This window comes from Salvia splendens, chromosome 3, assembly GCF_004379255.2.
Source record: "Salvia splendens isolate huo1 chromosome 3, SspV2, whole genome shotgun sequence".
Lineage (NCBI taxonomy): Eukaryota > Viridiplantae > Streptophyta > Magnoliopsida > Lamiales > Lamiaceae > Salvia > Salvia splendens.
The window spans coordinates 4,350,104-4,372,577 of record NC_056034.1 but is presented as its reverse complement, the minus strand read 5'-3'; the positions used below and the strand labels follow the sequence as shown (position 1 = coordinate 4,372,577).

At 34.8% G+C, this 22,474-nt stretch overlaps 3 protein-coding genes and 1 non-coding gene across 7 annotated transcripts; 2 read left to right on the top strand and 2 right to left on the bottom strand.

Moving 5' to 3' along the window:
* Positions 1-368: 368 nt before the first annotated feature.
* On the bottom strand, positions 369-2,524 carry LOC121797236 (60S ribosomal protein L19-1-like). The gene is made up of 5 exons (XM_042195991.1): positions 2,309-2,524; positions 1,506-1,628; positions 897-1,210; positions 691-758; positions 369-602 (listed from the first exon to the last, which is right to left on the bottom strand). Exons 1-5 carry the CDS (start codon positions 2,418-2,420, stop codon positions 578-580), a joined length of 642 nt encoding a protein of 213 aa, XP_042051925.1. The 5' UTR covers positions 2,421-2,524; the 3' UTR covers positions 369-577.
* Positions 2,525-4,809: 2,285 nt separating this feature from the next.
* Positions 4,810-13,389, bottom strand: LOC121794461 (putative GTP diphosphokinase RSH1, chloroplastic). Of its 4 annotated transcripts, none has more exons than XM_042192630.1 (24): positions 13,051-13,389; positions 12,573-12,751; positions 12,014-12,184; positions 11,349-11,414; positions 11,110-11,202; positions 10,848-10,979; positions 10,567-10,668; positions 10,410-10,487; positions 10,260-10,331; positions 8,474-8,581; positions 8,279-8,376; positions 8,001-8,061; positions 7,857-7,919; positions 7,729-7,785; positions 7,546-7,647; positions 7,231-7,389; positions 6,989-7,120; positions 6,829-6,915; positions 6,663-6,734; positions 6,257-6,349; positions 5,639-6,098; positions 5,418-5,479; positions 5,260-5,328; positions 4,810-5,173 (listed from the first exon to the last, which is right to left on the bottom strand). In XM_042192630.1, the coding sequence occupies exons 1-24, from the start codon at positions 13,073-13,075 to the stop codon at positions 5,069-5,071; spliced, it is 2,646 nt and encodes an 881-aa protein (XP_042048564.1). In that variant the 5' UTR covers positions 13,076-13,389; the 3' UTR covers positions 4,810-5,068. The 4 variants fall into 4 exon arrangements, with proteins under 4 accessions (XP_042048564.1, XP_042048565.1, XP_042048566.1 ...); XM_042192631.1 differs by having other exon boundaries at positions 5,639-6,095; XM_042192632.1 differs by having other exon boundaries at positions 6,257-6,343.
* A 5,385-nt stretch (positions 13,390-18,774) lies between these two features.
* On the top strand, positions 18,775-18,861 carry TRNAM-CAU. Its single transcript is given in 2 exon segments — positions 18,775-18,812; positions 18,826-18,861. It is a non-coding gene; the product is annotated as a tRNA-Met (tRNA).
* Positions 18,862-19,829: 968 nt separating this feature from the next.
* Positions 19,830-21,746, top strand: LOC121794037 (exopolygalacturonase clone GBGE184-like). The gene is made up of 4 exons (XM_042192046.1): positions 19,830-20,243; positions 20,358-20,647; positions 20,931-21,150; positions 21,273-21,746. Exons 1-4 carry the CDS (start codon positions 20,013-20,015, stop codon positions 21,507-21,509), a joined length of 978 nt encoding a protein of 325 aa, XP_042047980.1. The 5' UTR covers positions 19,830-20,012; the 3' UTR covers positions 21,510-21,746.
* Positions 21,747-22,474: the final 728 nt, after the last annotated feature.

Here is a 22,474-nt window from a genome sequence, read left to right as displayed (position 1 = left end):
ATACAAAGAAAAAGATTTTAAAGTATTATTATAGAGAATTGGTCCCACATTATCAGAGAAGAGAGGAGTATACAAAACGTGAACCGGACGTTATATACAAAATCAAATCCACCCAAAGATTGTGCATTCTATTGTAAAAAAATCAAGTCGATTATTGATAGAGTAATAGATATGTTATTTCTTGAGAAAATAAATTGATTTCATGGTTCAACGTGTGGCATAATAAATTCATACCCCTAGCACGACAATCCAAAACTAAATTAAATTCAGCCAAAAAAGAGTTATACTTTTATGTAGTGTAAATTACGAAAAATTCGTAACTTCACACATTACTTTAATTTAATTGAAGTGAATAGCACGAAGCACAATAAGACAACACTTTTTCTGAGATGTAAAATTACACTGACGATAATCCAAACATAAAAGTTGTGTATCAATAATCCTCGCATTTAATAGCATACTTATGTGATAACAAGAGAAATGGATATCATAAAAACACTAGTCTGTGATACTCTAACAAAAACATCAAGATGGCACACAAGTTCATCTCGCACCAAAAAGGCAGTCATCTGCGATTTCACTTCTTAGCCTTCTTAGTAACCCTGCATAGCAGATAATATTGCAGATGGTCAAAATAGATTACGTAGCCAATAAACCAATTGCAGTGGAGAGTATGAACAAGTCACTTACTGAGCTGGCTGAGATGCCGGTGTAGGGGCAGCCGCAGCTGGTGGAGGTGCTACTTTCTCCCCTGGTCCCTGAACTCATACAAGAAATAATAAGAAAATGGGTTAGAAATTTTCCCAACACACATAGACACATTTAAAAAATATACCCACATGTTCCTGTCTGTGGGAGGTAGCAAGGCAGGGAATGTATATTCAACCAAGTTATACCTGGGCTAGTCGTTCCTCTCTTCTTGCAAACTTTCTTTCCCTGCTAGCCTTGTTCTTAGCTCTCTTAGCCTCAAACTGATCAGACAAGGTCTTTTCTCTAGCCTTCTCAGCCTTAGACTTGTGGATGCTTTCCATGAGAACGCGCTTGTTCTTGAAAACATTACCCTTAACTCTCATATACATGTCATGATACATATGCTTGTCAATCTTCTTAGCCTCCCTATATTTCCTCAGCAAACGTCTCAAAACTCTCATTCTTCTCATCCAAAGAATTTTAGTGGGCAGCCTTGCCTCCCTGGTACCCTTTCTTTTACCTGTTATCATTCACAAATAACTATAAAACGCAAAGCTAAACAATAATGTTTAAGTGGACTAAACCAAACGAATAGATTCTAAGATATCCATCTTAGATATAGAATCAACTCACATACACTATTGCCAATACAGATTGACATTGGAAACAAAAAGGAAAACTTTTTATTTTTAGAATGATGAGTTAACAAAGATAAGTCAAGCAAACATCCAGATCCTTAATCAACTGCATGGTAATCTGAATCAAAAAGTTGAACACAATCACTAAAATAGACACAGAGCCATTGACTGTAGTACCATATCCAGAGTGACGACCCTTCCTCTTGGCCTCCTTCATTCGACGAGCACGGGATCGTGAATGAATCTTGGTAGGCTTCCTGATAATGAAACCATCCTTGACCAGTTTCCTAATGTTTTGTCCTAAATAAGAAAGGGAGAACATCAATTGTTAAACAAACTATTAATATAACCAACATAGAAATTCATTTTAGAAGCTAGGAAATCAAATGCAGTAGTAATATGTGCAAAAAAACAGATAACTTGAAAGTATTACAGCAGTAGATATAACTTAAAACGGTTCTTTTCATAAAATATAATTCTGATGATATTTAGTCATATAATATAGACAACAAATATCATGTGGCAAGGCACCTAGACGCAGCAGTAGAGCATTCCCTAATTTGTTTTCCTAATTCGAACAGGCTATAGCATTTCCATAATCGCATCCAGAAACAAGCTGATAAACAAATAAACAACTCTAATAAAAATACGGGGTACAATTGAAATACATGTATATTACTATACACTAATAAATTTAAACTAATTATCATCAATCCGAAATTTCTTTCCGCAGCAACATAATTCCTTTTAATTTGAAATTTCATAGCAATAAACAATAAAAGCTTCTTATACAACATCAATTAGATTAATAGCTCGTTTCCATCCAAAACAGCCCTAACCGAATGAAACCCCTACAGCTGTGAATATCAAATCCAAATTACAAAGAACATAAATCGCCAACAGAAACATATAGCATAGATCTCTAGCAAGAAATACACAATCTACAAAGAGCAGGGGCAAGAAAAGGTTTGAGAGCGTACGAGAGTTAGCCATGGAGATCTCGTTAACTTCATTTGGGTCAAGCCAGACCTTGCCCTTGCCGCACTTGAGCACGCTGGCGGAGAGCCGCTTCTGTAGCTTCAGCGTCACCATTTTTTCACGCTCTGTGTCTCAGCTGTCTCCCTAGATGAGCAAATGGAGGAATGTAGAACAGAAGATGATGTTTTATAATCCACTCGATTTTGAGCTAGGGTTTATGAGTTGTGATGGAGCTTCCATTTATCAAATTTGTTGGACTCAACGAGATGGGCTTCACGGCTAACAAAGCAATATTGGGCGGGCCTATATTATCACTGAATTAGTTATGTGGTGAAAAATGTGTAATAATAGTACTATTAGTAGTATTAAATTTTAAAGGGATATTGGCTGCTAATATCATCAAACTTTTAAAATTTTGGGGTTTTTTTATGAACTTTTAAATTGGCAAATAATATCACAAACTGTACCCGAGTTTACCGGTGAAAAATTTCGGCAAATAATATGATGATACGGATTTTTTTTTGTAATTTCTCGACAACAACTTCGAAAGATTCAAGTTTTTTCAATCTTTGAATATAGTTTTTCTTGAAGCACACCCTCCAAAATTGTTCTTAAATTCATTAATATAGCCAAAATTTATTAACTGGTGAGAAATAACAAACTCGGGTAAAGTTTATGATATTATTTGTCAATTTGAAAGTTCATGGGAAAAATTCAACTTTTTAAAAGTTTTATGATATTAGAGTCCAATATCCCAATTTTAAAAGAGCGTAGCTAGCCAGCAACTACTGGGCATAATCATAGATGCATATATACAAAACTTAGTTGATTTTTTTTTTGTTAAGGCAAAGCCCGAAACTAGCACAACTAATCATAAAAACATCTATTCTATCATGGATCAACTAACTATTTACACCAAAAGTTACCTCCTTTATGCACATGCCGAACCACAACTGAGTCAAAATCTTAAAGGACGTCATCCACCTTGTGTACTGAGGAACGACAATGGTTGAGATCACGAAATTGCCCGTAACCATCGACACGCCAACAATGCTAGGTAGTACGAATTACTCCCTCTGTCCCACTTTAGGAGTCTTGGTCACTTTTACCCACTCGTTTTATAAAAATGGTAATAAATAGTTAAAGTAGAGAAATGGTAAAGTAAGAGAGAGAGTAATGTAGAGAATAGTGGGACGGAGGGAGTATTATTTTGTACTTAGGAACGACAATTAGTTGAGATTACAAAACACATCTAGAGATCATTGTAATATCATTATACCATTTTAAAATTTTTTGATTTATTAGATCTTTGTACTAATACATTTTGTTTTATTAATTCCTTTTAGAAAGTTTTGTTTCATCAAGTCCTTGTACTAATGCCTTTTATTATAGACGGGTCTAATAAAATACTACTCCCTTCGTTCCCTCATAGTTAGTCATTTTTTTTATTTTGAAAAGTTCTCTCGTAGTTGAGTCATTTCCAAATATAGGGAGTAATAATTAAGATTTTGCCTTGGTCTTACTTTATTCTCTCTATTTTATTCATTTTCTACTTTATTCTCTCTATTTTTTTTATCTCTTTCTTACTTTTTTATCTATATACTTAACACACTAAACACCCATTATTTAAACTTTGTGCCGAAAAGTTCCACTTCAACTATAAGGAAACGAAGGGAGTAAAATATAGTATAAGTGTAATTATCACACCATATTTCTAAAGGATGTTCTCATTTGAGTTTCAAACGTTTTTTCTTCACACACACATGTTTTTCCCTCTTATCAGTTATCAGCAACACTCACAGCAGCAACTTGAAAAAGAAAGCTCTTTTAAGTTGGGAGTCGGTCCCTAACATTACAACCTTTGGCCAAAATTTATAACTTAAAACTTCATACTTATGCAGCGAATTTCCCATAAATTTTGATTTTTCCCTAAACTCAATTCAACGTGGTACATTAGATAATATAAGTGGACAGGTTAATAGTATACAAACGACCATGCTTTTACCAAGTGTAAACCGCGTCATTTTATGCATTATTCCCGCCATTAGGAATCTCATTTTTTGACAGCACGAGTTTTAAGTAATGTTAAGAAAAATTAGTGAAAAAAAGTTAGTGGTGTATAAATACCACTTGTATATATTAGTTTTAAATAAATTGTGAGTGAAATGAGTTAGGGGAATATATGACCTTATTACCATTAACCGTAAAAATGAACCGGGACTCCTATTCGCGGAAGGATTAAAATGAAAAAATAAAACTCATATTCACAGAGGGAGTAATTGATTTAAATTTTCTTCCAATTTTCCCCAAAATTTCATATAGAGGGAAACTCACTACATTTATAAATTTGTAATATATGCAAACAAATTTAAGTTTGATGGAAATACAAATTCAGGCAAAAGTTAATGATTTTAGGGAACAATAGGACCTTTAAGAGTTGAGTATAAGTTATCATGATCTAGACTACCTCAACCGTCTAGGTGACGTTGGTGGAACCAGTGCCTTAAAAGAAAATACGTTACTGAAACATTACAAGCTCATCTACCATTCCCTTTACAGGTATACTTTCACTACTATACTAACTCTCTTCTTTCTATATACAGATTTCGCTAGCATTTATACCGGTTTTTGTTTGACTGTAGGGTTCAAAAGAATTTGACAACTAGAAGCTGAATAATCCCATATCCAAAAGGTGAAACCATTTCTCTTGATACAAAACTTAATCCCCAACTATTAGCAGCTGAGTGAACCATACCAGACACTTAACACTCTAGAAACTGACAATTCTCTGATGAGCTCAGCCAGCTGCAGCCGGTTGACCACCCCAAAACACCGAGTATCAGATCCACCTTCGAGCAAGCATTGGACTGGGACGACAAAAAGTATACAGAATGTTAATTTTAGGATCAAGTGTGGAAACAACACATGCATATTTGGATTTAGGAATGCGTACCAAATCGTCCAAGCTTGCTTCGACCTGAAACAACATGACACCCATTCCCTTCCTTCTATCAATTTCAGCCTGCCATCATATATAACATGTCAGAAGAGATGGATTTTGTAATATAGAGGAAAAAGAATGTGACAAGTTATTCTTAAATTTATACTCACAGCACAAGAACATATGGTAATTCCTACAGCTGCAAGTGCTGATGTGACATCTGCCATCATCCCTGAGTTTTAATGCGCATCAGAATTCAAACAACACTTAGAAGAGCAATCATGTAATATGTTCAATGGCGAGTGCATGAAAGCAATTCAAAAACCATTACGTTCCAACACAAGTGGTTCACAAGAAAAGACGAGTTGCATAACCAACCATTGAAAATTACCTTTACGGTCTATGCAGACTATGGACAGCCACTGGATAGAGTTACCCTCGAGGTTGTGCCAAGACATAATCTTGCTGGCTTGCCACACCTCAAGTCCCGGTAACACTTCTCTGTACAGAGGAATATTGGCACGAATCATCTTTGCAACACCATTTCCCTGAGATAGCACTTCTCCCTTTGCCTTCAAACTCACGTGCTGCATATTCTTGTTGTGCTTCCCGTTAACAGTTGGAATCTGAATGTTCCCCTTGTCAAATTGGAATATATCTTCACTATTTGCTTTTGAGGATGCAATTTGCATGACATTCCTCAATAATTTCTGCCATGTATGCTTAGGCCCCCCAGAGTAATTTACAGCTGGTTCCTCTTTGCTTTCCTCTTCAGATTCAGCAACAAATTCCTCCACAGAATCAGCAGTTATTTCAGTTGCTGATAGTGCAGCCTGCTCTCTCAGAAACTGCTACAGAGTTATGTAATAGAGTTAATAAATTTGAGGGGGTCTAATTATGTGTGTGTGTGTGTGCAACTGTGAGTCAGAGAGAGAGAGAGAGAGGCATATAGCAGAGGGGGTAGAACAATTATAATTCAAAATAAGAGAAGCTCCAAAAAGTAACCTACTTTCATAATCTTGTGTCGAGCACTTCGTGTTTTTGCGTATTGGAGCCACTGCTTGTGTCGCTGAAAGGCAGATTTATTTGAGAGCCCCTGAAACTAAACTTGCATCAATATGCAAAATAGAGCTTGCACTATAGTCTATATTCCTGTTGTGGATTATGCAATAACATAGAAAGGTGGTTCCAGAATGAAAATGATAAGTATCTGAGGGACAGGCACAACACACAACTTAACGATACCAAAATATGCACAGGAATTTTAGGGGAAGAATCATACTCGACAATCGCACTTCTCTTAACTGATACTAATATCATAGCTCCTCATTAATGATGTGCATGATATCATGCAGTGACATTTAATATAGGAAGAATAGCCAGGTATGGATAGGGGTAAGAACAAATGAACTGACATTATATGTTATAATCTCGACTACTTCAGCGTTCACAAGCATATGTGTTGGGGAGACAAGATTGCCATTAACCTGGAAACAGAGAACTTCTGACAATGAGACAAGATTAAAGAGGAGTCTCAATTGGAGAATCCATACAGCTCATAATCATCAATTCAAAAAATACCTTTGCAGCAACCATTTTGTTTCCAATTTCAGTGTGGATCATATACGCATAATCAATTACTGTTGCCCCTTTAGGCAGATTCTTAATCTGTTGACAGTAAAACTTTATAAGCACTGATAACATAATATATTACAAAAGAAGCTAATTTGAATGTTCTTGCCTCTCCCCTGGGTGTAAATACAAAGACGCGACTACCAAGAAGATCCCTGGTGACTGTGTCAACAAATTCCCTAGAGCTCATATTTCCAACAAATTCCTCCTGCCACTCCCGGATTGCATTTAGCCAGCTTATCTAAGTGAAAAATAAAAACAAATCGTTGATAAAATTAGTTACTTAACCAATGATAACCCAGAAATTCATATATGGATTTACATGTAAGAAGTAAAAGTAAAGTAATATACCCTGAGAGCAATATTAGCATTGTTAAGGCCAACTGTTTTCCCTCTGGACGTTCTGCCACTTGGCATAGCATGTCCAACCAGCCCATTCACAAAAACTTTGCCACTATAATGCGCAGCGATGCCTCTTTCAGCAATCAAATCCATCTCTTCCGTCCTAATCTGCCAACCAAAAGTAAGAACGATATTAACTAGAATATGAAGATACATATACATTGTTATTCCATGGCCAATATCAATGTTGCATAAAGCTTAATGTTTCAAGATAGAACACAAGTAAAGTGATGAAAGAAATATCATCAACTTATGATGACAAACCTGAACTTCCAGTCTGAACATGCTTTCATAAAGAAAGGGAATCACTGTAGTATGAAGACTCTGATAGCCATTAGGCTTCGGGGTGGCAATATAATCCTTCATCTGTTATAAAAGGAGAGATTAAATACATATCCATCTGAAATTATAAACTAAGTTCTTTAATAGCAGATTCATATTACATACAGCTCGAGGGATAGGTGTCCAAATTCCATGGACGAGTCCAAGCACATGGTAGCATATCTGTAGCATATGCTAAAGTCAGTAAGAATATTAGTAATTCAACATAAATAGAAGAATATAGATAGCCACACCTGTTGTGCATTACACAAGGGCCCAACTCCCGCGCACGGCTTTGGTTTTATAATAATTCGAAGCTGGAGTTCAAGAAACATACATGTAAGAAACAGCAATAAATTGACAACTTGACATGGTGATAAAATTCTACGAACATATACCTGAGCGATCTGATTAACTTCATTTATTGAGCTTTTAGATTTAAGAACGGCCTTATAAATGCTGCATATCATAGAAGGCAATTTAGGACAAAGTAAGACAACCCAAGTCCAACTGCCTTATTAGTTTCTGTTTAATTAGTATGATCACTAAGCAATTTGTAACTCTACCCAGGATACACATAATAGATGGGACTGATTATTCTGAACAGTAATTATACAGAACTAGGAGTAAATATAACTATTGAATCTAATATGAACAGAAAAAAACTATAAATTACCTGTAAGGTTCCTTGCACACAGGCTGAACCTCAGTTTTCACAGTGAGAAGATCTAAGAATTGATCGTCTTCAATCCTTTTCATCAAAATTTGGTTTGCCTAATGGAATGAGGAAAAAGCATGAGTAGGTGACTAACTAATTATGAACAGTTATACGAGTACAAAACATAGTCGATTTAAACCACAGAACAACCACCTCTTTGAGATCTTTTTCGTGTTCTCGATAAAGTTCTGCAACTCTTCTCTTGACCTTTGGATAATCTTCAGGGTTTGTGTACATAAATGCCAGATTTTCAAGTTCGGTCTGCAAGAAGGAAATTGAAAATAAGTACACTTTCCCAAACAAATGACAAGTTATGCATAAAAGACAGAATAATTTTAGTACTGAGGAATAGTATATGAAGGATGGAAAGACTCAAAGAAGTAATTACAGAATCCAAAAAGAGGGAGAAGATCGACAATGTAGCAAGAACAATCCTTCATAATGATTCTAGAGTATAGGCATATAATTGCATTCAGTTTTGCTTTAAAGCTGACTTATAGTCCAATCACTCAATTATGTATATGCTACCAAAAACATTCAAACAAAAAGTGGTACAAATTATCAACCAACAATCAAGTACTTGTGCATCTTATACAAATTTCAAGCTGGTGCAAACATGTGATGCTTAAAAATGGTAAGACTACAAGTGGTACGAGTTGTGTGGAAGTCACTAAAAGAAGATACTTATATGACAATGAGGTGCTTCGTTTGCACGTACTTGTGAATGCTCAGTGAACAAGTTTTACTATATTCGGCCTTCAAACATTTAAGTGCAAATTGATAGATTCAATACTAAATACATAGTTGACCTTTCGGAAGCAGACATGATGATACGGGTGGGACTTGGAAGGTGTACAAGCGTGGCAATAGGGAAGTAGTTTGGCCCTCAAATCATGGATGAAGAAGTCAGGAAGAGAGAAGATGGGAGAAGAGAAGACTCGGCAGATTTAGTTAGAGCAGTTCCTATTTCTTTGCTATTTTGTTATTGCAGTTCCTATTTCTTTTGCTTTAGCATCTATAATAATGAGGACCCGTAGGGATGAAGATCATCTTGGGAAATCACTAGTCTTGGGCGATTTTATATCGTTGGTCTCCTGCTTGGGGATTGTTCTTTCGGTTCTTATTTACACGTTTATTTCGAGATATTGAATTCAACCTTCTATTTCCACTCTCTGTTACTTATTGAAGTTTTACTTGTCGAACAGTAAACTAGCACGAGATCGAGATGTGCTATAGCAAACTTCAATATAAGTAACATAGAGTGGAAATAGAAGGTTGAATTCAATATCTCGAAATAAACGAGTAAATAAGAACCGAAAGAATAATACCCACGCAGGAGGCCAACGGTATAAAATCGCCCAAGACTAGTGATTTCCCAAGATGATCTTCATCCCTACGGGTCCTCATGATTATAGATGCTAAAGCAAAAGAAATAGGAACTGCAATAACAAAATAGCAAAGAAATAGGAACTGCTCTAACTAAATCTGCCGAGTATTCTCTTCTCCCATCTTCTCTCTTCCTGACTTCTTCATCCACGATTTGAGGGCCAAACTACTTCCCTATTGCCACGGTTGTACACCTTCCAAGTCCCACCCGTATCACATGACATCTTAGCAAACAACTATAGGCAAAACTCATTAAACACCAAAGCATACAATGAATTGGAATAGTGATAAGCAAATTAAACTATACAGGCCAAAGATGATTCCAAGCATAACACTACCTATTAGTTCAGTGGTAATCTCGAATATGTCTCTAATCCCTCTTTAATGATAAAAAATTAGAACACAACCTACTCAATTATGGCTCTGAAGAGACAAATGCTGACTTTAATTTGTTGTTGAACATAAAATAATATATATGTGTATATATATATATATACAAATATATTGCACATGTATGATGACACTATGGCCAAAAGAGGAGCAAACTGGGTACCTTTATCTGGTAAATTCCAAGCAGTTTTGCCAGAGGAGCAAAAACCTGCAGCGTTTCCATAGCAATACTGGACTGCAAAAATATTTGATATAAAATTTTTTGGATCAAATGTAATTTTGCTGAAAGATAACCTAACTGAAACATGCAAACCTGCTTATGTGGAGGCATATGTGCAAGAGTCCGCATGTTGTGCAATCTGTCAGCCAATTTGACAATTATAACACGGACCTGATACACCACTACTTCAGTCAATGAATGGCATCATGAATATAATCACCATAGATATTGTCTTACATACATAACTTACCTCTTCAGTCATGGCCAGAAACATCTGACGGAGATCATCTGCTTTCACATCTTGAACAGAATGATTCTCATTCTTTGACTTGAGTTTCCCAAGTTTAGATACCTGGAACATCAATCATTCACCAGTAAGAAATCCCCGACTGTGGCTGTCAGCTTAAAACAGACTTAGTTGGACTTTTTCACTTTACTTTTTGGCCATCTACCATAATAAAGTGACATAATGAGAAAGATTAGATCTTAAAGGCAAGTAAAGAATGATAAAATTGTATTGAATAGAGCTACCTTTGTTTCCCCTTCCACAATGTGACGAACAGCTGCTCCAAATTCTTTCTCTATACTTTCAAAAGTAACGACATTTGTGTCTTCCACTGTATCATGCAAAAGTCCAGCCGCAATAGACTCCCAATCCAGTTCCTGGATTAACAATTGCAAGTCAGAGATATATTCCATTTAGAGAAACTCTTGAAATCTGAAATAAACCCAACAAGATAAATTAAATCATTAAGTCAGCAATACTAAGAATAAAATATATAACACAACTCACTAGTTCACCCAGAATTTGAGCAACTGCGACTGGGTGTATAATAAAGGGTTCCCCACTGCGCCTTCTTTGACCATCATGTGCCTCAAAAGCCAACTATAAAAACAAGATAAATCCAAAAAGAATATTACTACTAAAAAGAAAAGGCATGAGATAAGTCAAATGGTATATTGAAATAAAATCAAATAGCACGTAGGCCTAAGGAGAACAGAATAACTTGAGAATGATTGATGAAAACTCACATTCAAGGCCTTGCGAACCAAATCCAATTCCTTTGGGGATAGATATGAGATGCCAGGTTTAAGACCCTGGGAATAAAAAACAATAAACAACTCTGTCCAGAGAGTAAACTTAGAATGCGTAGCTATGTGACTTCATCTACATTAAATGACACTTTCAAGCCTAAACATCTGTGAAAGGTCCATAATGGGAGACAATCACACCTCGCCTTAACTTGTTCAATCAATCACTTCTATTTTTCTAACTGCTCCAGATTTTGGTAATCATCTACATCAATTTAGCTCATTATACGGTTCAGAATAATTTCTTGATTATAAGTTATGTTGTCACACTACAACCACAACATTTTAGCATATTGGTCCCACCTTTATAAGGTTGAGAGATCAGAGATCAGAGATCAATCTCCAAAACCCACCTTAAGTACTCCCACTGAAGTGTAGCCTGAGAATGGTTTAAACTTTAATAGATGTAATCCATTTTTTACTCATTAATTTTCCAGAAGTTCTAATTGCAGATCGTTCAAACTGCAAGTCATATTTCAGTCTATCGTATCTCTGCGTCATAGATTTATGGATCAATGAAGTTGACCTCATAAGCTCTACTACTAAGTGAACTCTGTAAATTACAATAAACCAACTTAAAGAAAAGAAAATCTTATTTCAGTTACCTCCCATAAGCTGTCTGGAGAAACATTGTAACATTCTGAAGAAGAAGAAGGAGAACAATATAACTTCCATTTGTTGCGAACAGAAGTACTTGCTATCTCAAGTTTCTGCAAACTGGCAAGATTGGAGGTCTCATACAAGCAACATTCTCCCCAATTATGAACTTCGCATCTCTGGAAAAATAATAACGAGTGTATGTCCATTAGTAAATGATGAAAGTAGTGTAAAATTAAGTATCCAAACAAGTATAGAACATTATAATCACGCTTTATTTAATTCATGGAACACACAATTGCTGATTCCTAATTCCGATAATTATATCTACCCAAAAATGACCCGTGGTGAAAACCGTTAGCTACTATAAATCCCCATTACACTTTCCTGATACAATCTTAGCATTTTTAGCATACGTGTTCTTACAGCTATAACTGACAAAAATCGAGGAAGTTAAAGAGTATACATAAAGCACTCGGCTAACTCAATGCATCCCTGCATTACCTATACGTAATTATGAATATCACAGAAAATCCCATTAAAAGAACAATCTCAAAATTTACTCACACATCGGATACTACTTCTGCTCACAATTCTGCCACACGCCTGAGGAGAATGTGCAGTGCTTGCAAGAAATCCAGTCAGCACCCTGGGAGCTTTAGAAGCACACGATAGCATGCTGCAATCAAATCTTCCAGCCACGTCCCCCTTCCACAACTTGCATATATTCACACATTCGATAGAAACTGCCCAAAAGCAGAATAATCACATAACTTCATTCAACCAAATTAAATTCCGAACATATCATCCATACTTGCAATAAAATCCACTCCCTAAACTACTAAGCAACTCAAGTGAAGAACAATCTTTCCACACAGCGCACCTTCCAACTCAAAAGAAACGATACAAAAACATCCAATTAAAGCAGAAAACACACAATCCACCACTAAACAAACCATAACTCAGTCACCTAAAATAATACAGTTAAACAACACCACCTTTCACCAAAACCAGCATAAAAATAAACCAATAATCGAGAAAATACCTGACATTGACGAAGGCGACATCATATCTAATCCGAAGCATCGACGATGAAACTAGGCATTGAAACAGAAACTCGACCACAATTCCTTGACAGAAACCATGAAAGCTGAATTAATAGAACACAAAAACTGAGTTTTCATCAGCACACCAAAAAAACAAATAGTATTTCCCTTCCAAAAACCTAGCAAATTATCGAATTTAAGATAGAGTTTGAGAGGAATTAGATGGAAATAAGGTAGTAGTATAACAAATAGTGAGATAATCAAGCGAGAAAAATTGCGAAGGGGAGAGAGAGGGATAGAATGGAGATTTAGTCGAGGCCACACAAATGCCGTTTCATTAAGATATTTGGCTTCAATTTATTTTCTCCAGTTGGATTTTTCTCGTCATTTATTTATCATTTCCCTTTCTAATTAAATTTCAAACAAAATTTAATTCCGCAAACCAAATAATAACCCTATGTACTCCGTATATCAAAAGGAGATCAAGATCCGCTAAGATTCAGTCAATCTTTATTAATGTAGTTTTAGCTATATTTAAGCCACTTTAATGTTTATAGAACTTTGACAAAAATATAAACTATTTTCTTATTAATTTATTCATGAAAATTATGTACTTTCTAATTTTGAAATTGTTAAATAATACAGTACATTATTATTATATATAATTTTATTTATATTTTATATTATTACACTACACTATTAGTGATGTGGAGTCCACTCTCCACGGGCACTACTTACGCTCCTCATTTATCTTGATCTCTCTTACTTTACCAATTATAAATTAAAACTCGTGTCGAACTTAATGTTCATACTTTTCAAGAACGGAGAGGGTAATATTTATGCTCCGTATTCTTATCATTTCATATTATATTTAATTTAGATTTTCTTCTATTAATTTGTTTTTTTTTCATGTCTTTACAATTGACTAATCAATGATGTTTTTTTACTCTTGTATTTTCATGTTTTGCCTTTCAAATTTGGGGTCAATTATTGAGTTTAAGATTGTATTCCGATATAGTGGTAGTGTTGAGATATAGTACTATGGTGACTTTAGTGGAGGTGTCTCTTAAAGAAAGCAGCAACATTTGGTGCGTTGTGTGTTTGTTAGAGTGGACATGTAGAGTCAAAATTAAATATTGTTGAAATGACAGATTTATAGTGACCATCTTCTTCTTCTCTGATGATGTGCGTTTCAATTAAAAGGCCAACCAATATCTCTTTTAACAAACATTCTTTATTACTACATTTAAATAGGTTGTTGGGTTTTTGTATGGATATTCTGCCCATCACCTTCGTGGAATTCGGACATTTTCATGATATTAAAAAAAACAAACTCAAATTGTGTTTTGTTTTCTTTTAATTCGGTTTCACATGCTTAGATGGATGAAGGCGTTTCTTGTTCTTGTGAGCTTGATTAATTTTGACTTTTGATTAAGCTATGGATGATATTTATGTTCGAAGTTTGATTGATTTGTTGTGGTTGGTGTTAGGTTTGGTATACTGAAAAACATGTTTTGAGCAAGTTCGCGCTAATATAATCTTGCTTGCATACGGAAAACTCTACAATCCACTTTTAACCCGATTTAGTATTATTTGAGCAGTATCGCACGAATAGGATCACTATATTATCACATTGTGTTTGCCTGTGCATTTATAAGATGTTTTATAAACATTTAAATGTATAAGAAGCAAACAAAGTCTAAGTCTTTTGCTTAGTAGATTGGTTGTGGGCGTCGTCCACTTTAAGGTAACACAGTCGGTTCTATGCAATGCTCTGCAAAATAAAAAGACGAATTTCACAACCCAGATAAGCTTATTAGACTACCTATCGTGAAAGGTTGCAATGTCAGTCCAATTAAGCCTTTCTGAAATAAGATAACGTTGGTGTGGTATAACACTTAATGGATCTAACAGCAAGACGTGTCTTTATGCTATCTACTAAAAGACTAGGTCTTGATAAAATACTATTTATTAATCTACATACGTTAGCATTGAGCATACGATATTGATTATGCGCTACTTTGACTTATCAAAAGATGCGGGTTTTTCGCAACCCAATAATCCTGATATATTGGATAGTGGTGATTGATATCTAGCGGTGCTAGGATTGCTATTATGTTGAATCGTGCGCGGGGTGAGTCTCGTTTGATAATGTCCTCAAGAGGAGCTTGAACAAGGTTTTTATTATTGGAAAACTGGCCAGTTGGAATTTAATTATTCCATGAATAATAAATTATAAGTTCTTTCTAAGTCCACTCCTGGAATTAATAAGATGTTAGTTAATTAAGTTCATAGCAGACTTTAATTAATTAATGGACATTTATATCTTAAGCGCGAGAAATAAATAATAACCAAAACGGAAACCCGGATTACTTGTAATTTCGGATTTGGATGGGGAGGTCAATATTACTTCTGTAGGCTGCTCGTAATATTCCAATATAAGCTTGTATTAAATTGTGGGTTCAATTTAATTAGTAAAAAGTTAATTGGGGTGAGTCCATATCTAAAACCTTCCATGGATCTCTGACTAGGCACAATATGAACTTAATATAAATAGGAGAATAAATGAGACAGAAAATACAATTAATTTTATAAGAAATTTTCGCCCCCTCTTCTCTCTGAAGTGGACGAAATTTTCTCTCTCCTCCTCCGTGAGGAATTTGTGTCTTCTTTATTCGAGTTCTAATATTTTGATAAGATCAGCCCACCCTGATATCGAGATACGGTTCGGGAACCAGACAGAAAATCTGTGGTCTAGTATTGAAGATCATCGTGGAGAAGGCGCGAGCAATCGACGATTCTTTGGAGAATCAAATCGGTAACTCTAAACTGTAGAATTCATGTTTTAGGATTTATATTCTTTGAGCATGAATTATTTGCGTTCTAACATGCATGCAATTCTGTGTTAACATGTGAATAGATTAATCCCATAATCTGTCAAATAGATCCTACGTCTGATTTATTTGTTTTGTACAAGTCTTCCGCTGTGTAAGGGGCTCCAAATCCAAGTAGTTGGTAGGTTTTGTTGGTTGATAATAAATTCGTGTTATGGTCAAATGTGTTGTTTGTTTTGCTGAGTGAGGATTAGTTGAAGAGAAGTGTGATGAAAAAGCATGTAAAAAAGTTACTGTTTTGAGTGTCATGAAAACTAATGCTGCTATAGAGAGATCCTTAAAATTAAACTCAAAACAACGTATAAACTCACATTTAACTGTTAATATACTTATATGTATATGCAGAGGCTAAGGGGCTTGGAATACCCGTTGATTTTCGTGTTTTTATATACTCCATATATATTCATACAACAATTGTCACATTAATCCATAGCTCAGTTGGTCGGTATTGACCAAGATGTCACAGGTTCTTGAACCCTAGTGGCGGGGGATCCTGTGTTGTTTTTCGGAATTTTTAAAAGCAAGACAGCTAAATAAATTTATTTATCCATAAATTAATTCATGATTTTTTATTTTCTTATAGCTAGATTAATTCATTTGTCAAATAATTAATTTATTTGTCCCGCCTCTTATAGTTAATTCATTTATATTTTTTCACTAGTAATTCTATATAATTTTTGCTTATTATTTTATTTGTGTAAAATTTGTTATTGTAACATCACATAAGTAGTATTTGTATAATCTAAGAATAAAAATAATTATTTAGTTACATTAATAAGCATATATATCATATTAGAAAATTTAATTTTAAAGTTATGCTTTTTATTTAAAAATATATTCTTCAATTATTTCGACGTTGACACTATCGTTGTATATTGCTCATTTTCAAATTAGTTATCTCACATCATCTTGTACTGTTTATTTCGTGATTGTTTCTGGCGTATGATACTAAAAATAAGCAACAAATGTTAACGTTAATTTGAACGATCCAGTATCAAAATCCTGCGTCCGCCCACTGTGTATATATACTTAGTATAGTCACAACCACAGTGATTAGATTAAATGTACGAAATTAATGTAGTCATGTACGCGTGACAAATTACTCTTACATGCGATAAATATTCATTCTTATACCTCTGATTTTCTATGCACAAAAACAATACCCCCGAACTATATATAATTATCTACTACTAACATTTAATTATGGGCTTAAAAAGTGGAAGAGAAAAAAACAAAAAGTGTGCGTTCAACATGGAGCACTAGGGTATATTCCTTATTTCATATCTTGTTGAAAAGCATTACTAAGAATAATCCAAAGTGAGGTTGAATTATATTCTCCCAATTTCAGTCCGCCAAAGGATATACCTCCTCTAGTAGGAAAATGCATTCTGTATGCTCATGAAAAATTTTCTATCTCGCATTGTCTCCATTCTAGTATTTCTTTTCTATTTGATTAGGTATACTTTATACTCTTTTGTTTCCAGTTTTTGCGGGTTGGCATTTGGTCGTTTGTCTTAAACCTTTGCTCGCTGCATGTCGGCTCGAGCCTTTTTTGATTTATTAGAAAAAAAGATATACTTTAAATATAATTAATATGATGTTTAAAGAATAGGAAGATGATCAAAGTATAACTAATCTGAGCTATTAGATCAAAACGATCTAGTTCACTATATGGGCGTTTTAGTTCACAATATGAATTTGAAAACAAGGAGTGAACTAAAACACCATTATAGTGAAGTATTTACTCCGTGAATGATTTAGTTCACTGTAATGGCCTTTTGGTTCACTCCTTATAGTGAACTAAATCGCTTTTATAGTTAACTAAATTCGTGTTCTCTAGTTATGTATTTAAGTAATGGTTTCCCTAGATCACTACTATACTAAATTAAAATTAACAAACAACCCCAAAGTCTATTTTTATATCAAATTGTGATATTGACAAATACTAATTGAACAAAGGCATGTTTTATAAAGTGTATACGAAATTAAATTTAACAAGCAATATTATATTACCTCGTTTTTTGGTGTTAAACATAGCGTGTACAGCTTAAAATTGTATTGTACACGAATTGGAGTTTAACTAAAGTAAAAGCACTTGTTGTGGAGGAGTATAATTTATATAGCGGCACGCCATTATAATTTACGAATAGTGAAAACCCAAAATCTGCCCCATATTTTATCCACGCCATTTCTATTGACTTTTGATATATTGACTCCAAAAGTCTCACGTTTAAATTTATACTCCCTACTTTAACGAATCGTGAAAACCCAAAATCTGCCCCTATTCTTTATTCATGCCATTTCTAATTGACTCCAAAAGTCTCAAGTTTAAATTAACTGAATTAGCATATCTAAGCAATATATAAGTATGGGATTTAACTAAATGCTTTTTATTCGATTGGAAATTATCAAGCTGCAAAAAATTAAGTGTGAATAATTATGTATTTTATCTTATAAGGTTAAAAGTCAAAATGTACATGTAATACATTGCAATTTTCAAAAATCAAAATATGATCCGGCACCAAATAAGATACAAATGTATCGCTAAACACGAAGCTGAAATTGAATATAATAACTAGTCGTAGTATTTTTTAAAAGTCGGTGACATCATACTACACATAACACATGTCCATATAATACTACGTATATTACAAATTTCAAAGATCATTCATGCACAGCACAGAAATTATTTAGGTCCATGTTCTAATAAAATATTCCACGCGAAGCTATCACTTATCTCTTCAGTAAAATATTAAGAGGTTTATTTTATTTGATATTCGTTGACACGATATTTACTATTTACATTGTATTTAGATGAAAATCAACACTGGGGTGGTGGCGCAGTTGGCTAGCGCGTAGGTCTCATAGCTATAGAGAGATATCCTGAGGTCGAGAGTTCGAGCCTCTCTCACCCCAATTTACATTTTTTAATTACACAACATAGATTTCCTACAACATATGTACACAACACCTCAGGATAATTATATGTATAGCAAAACATGCAAAATAGTAGTATAATTTTTATAAGATAAACAATGGGAGAATTATAAGTCCTGAATAAGTGGATCAAGTACCCTAATAATTAGGCAAATTCTTATCACAAACACAAAATGTAATAAAAAAACATCAAAAGCAAGTAGAGATAGATGTGGCGTGAAATATGGAGTTGATCTACAAATACCCATCGACTCGTCCAAAAAAAAAAAGAATTGCCATTATTGTAGAGAATTTTAATAATTAAAACAGAAAACTATCGAAACATGCCTTATGGCAGAGGCAGGAATTTCATTAGTGCATGTATCGTGCTTCTAGTTATAATGCAAGAGGTTGGATGTCAGCCCCACCCCACCGACCACACAGTTTTTGATGTTAAAAACTTTAATGCTGTTGCTGATGGAACCGAAGATGATGCAATGGTCACTTTCCATCCTTATACCTAATTTATGCATTTTGCTTACATGTGTCAACTCCTAATATTTAAACAAAAATATGTTGTCTATGCTTGGGAAATTAATTTTCTATCAATTCATGTATACACACACAACATCTCTGATCTAACTAACAAGAGGTATCAAATGTTTGATTTGAGTGATTGGGACCGTGACAATAAATTGGAATGTTTGGTTGGGGTGTTGGGCTTGAGTGATAAGTCCTAGTTTAAAGATGGTCAAGTTTAATCAAATGTTTGGTTTGTATAATTGGGACCGTGATAGAATAATTAGGTGTTTAGTTTGAGTGATAAGACCTAATTAATAAAATAATTTAGCCTAATCAGATGTTTGGTTTGTATGATTAGATAACTCGGCGAGCACTTAATTACTCGATTAAATAATTAATTCACTACCCCGAAATTGAGGGGAGTATTTATCATCGTCCTACTCCTACCGATGAATCTTGCATTTTTTTACCTATAAAATAGAGTTATACTAAAATATAACATTCTATGACATTGATAAGTTTTTATAACCATGCATTAATTTGAAAAATCAAAGGCTTTGATACGAGCATGGGTAGCAGCATGTGGGTCAGGTGCAGCAGCAAAGGTTTTGATTCCTCCTGGCAATTTCATGGCGTCGGAAGTTTTGTTTGCTGGCCCTTGCACCGCTACAAAGCCCATCATAGTTGAAATCCAAGGCACTCTCCTCGCCAATACTGATCTCAGCTCCTATTCACAAGGTGCTTGGATCTCGATCGAGAGAGTCGACGGCCTCCTCCTCACTGGCCCCGGAACCATCGATGGCCGTGGAAAATCCGTTTGGAAATACGGCACGGACAGCGACCTCCCTCTTCTCCCAGTCGTAAGCCAATAATAGTCATGTTTTTTTTTCCATTTTAGTCTGTTCATAAAGTTAGGCATATGGAGTGGAGTATCATTTTTTTACTCTTTACTAATCGTAATTCTTTAATAACAGGCTCTGTCGGTAAAGTCAGTGGAAAATGCAAAGGTTGGTGATTTGAAATTCGTAAACAGCATGGGTTTCCATTTAGAGGTTACAGATAGCAAAAACATAGATATAAGCAAGGTGGGTATCACTGCACCTGGTGACAGCCCCTTCACCCACGGAATCCACCTCACCAATTCTACTAATATTAAGATAACTGACTCCGTCATCGGAACGGGAGACGACTGTGTTTCCATTGGCTACAGCACGCAAAGCATTCTGGTGGCTGGGGTTACATGTGGCCCCGGTCACGGCCTCAGGTAACCCTAACTTGTTACTATTTTATTAGAAAGATAGCACTATATACAATTACTTGCGTTAGAAAATTTTAAAAATGACCAAAATTGAGGGTGCAAAAAAACACGACATTTAGTTTGCATCCCTTAATTTTAGTTGGGACACCCAAGATTGAACACGTTTTTCAAAGTGTAGCTAGATGATGTATTTAGAAACACAAAGGAACATCCTTAATTGACTAAATATGTCCTTATTTTTGTAGTATCGATTCTGAGCTATTGAAACTTGATCCATATTTAATGGCAGCGTTGGGAGCTTGGGGAAACTCGTAGACGAAACAAACGTGAACGGAATCACAGTGACAAACTGCACGCTGATTAAAACGAAAAACGGAGCACGAATCAGAAGCTACCACGACTCTCCGAAGATCGAAGCTACAAACATTGTTTTTGAACATCTGGTGATGGAGGGAGTCCAAAACCCTATTTTGATCGATCAGCATTACAACTCCAAGGATAATTCACAGGTAATAATCAAAACTTGTGATCATATATATGTTCCAAAACGCTAGCTATTTTTTGTGACGCTTTTCTTTTCTTTTCTTTTCTTTTCTTTTCTTTTCTTTTCTTTTCTTTTCATGTGTTGTAGGAATCAAGCGTGAGGCTGAGCGATATTCACTTCAGAGACATAAGCGGCACGTCGATTTCTCCAATATCAATAAATTTGAACTGCAGTTCGTTAGTCCCATGTGAAAAGGTTGAATTAGCTGATATTAATTTAAAACCATTTGATTCAACTATTCAGCAACTAACTTCTGCATGTTCAAATGCACAAATCATCACTCAAGGCCAAATCATTCCTTCCATGCCTAACCGATGCACTTGAATGCCATCTCCATACCTTTTTATCTCGACACTAATTTCATATTCGTTTAATTCTGATTCTTTGTAAATGAAGAAAACAAGCACTGTGTACTATGTGCGTGCACTACTTGCCCTTGCCCCAAGTTTACATAGTTTCAGAAATAATTTGTAAATTGTTTGTTAAATTTGTAATGGGTTTGACAAAATGACTGTATTTATATATTCAAATTAAATTAGCCGTATAGTTCCCCCAAAAAAAGACTCGTGCGTATAAAATTGTGACTTGATCATATTTTTGTTAGAATTGGACATTCATTAGGATTTGAAAAATACATATGTACGTATACAAGAAACGATATACGAAATAAATTGTACGGAGTAAATAAATTGCCAGGGACTTGGCTCCACCTCTCGAATAAAATGATATAACTAACTATATAAACAAAGCGTAATTATCTATACAAATTAATATAATATCAGACATGTGATTTTATACAGTTTTATTTTGTGTGTTAGGTGGATATAATAAAGTAAAAGAGACGGAATAAAGTGAAGATAAAAATGTTTTCATTTTTAGTAACGAGTCATTTTAGTTGGGACATACTAAATAGAAAGTGGGTCATTTTCGGTGGAACATGAAGAGTATATCAGTGTAAGTTTCAGGTAATGGCAAATTGTCGAAACATTCATCAAGTTTGGTCAAATTTTTATTCACACTTAAGCATAAATGAGTAAATGTTAAAGATTTTTATTTGAGATGTAGTTATGATTTAAATATTGATATTTTTATCCCAAGAAAATTGATTTCCTCTCAAAAATATAATTTACTTACAAATTTATCATTTTATTCTAATAATTAAGATTATGTAACTAAGATCATTGGTAACATAGGAGAGATGTGTGCATCGGGTTGGGTATGGGGGAGACCGAGCGTGGGCCCGAATATTGGGCCAAAGCCCGACTAACTAAACAAAAATGGATGCCCAG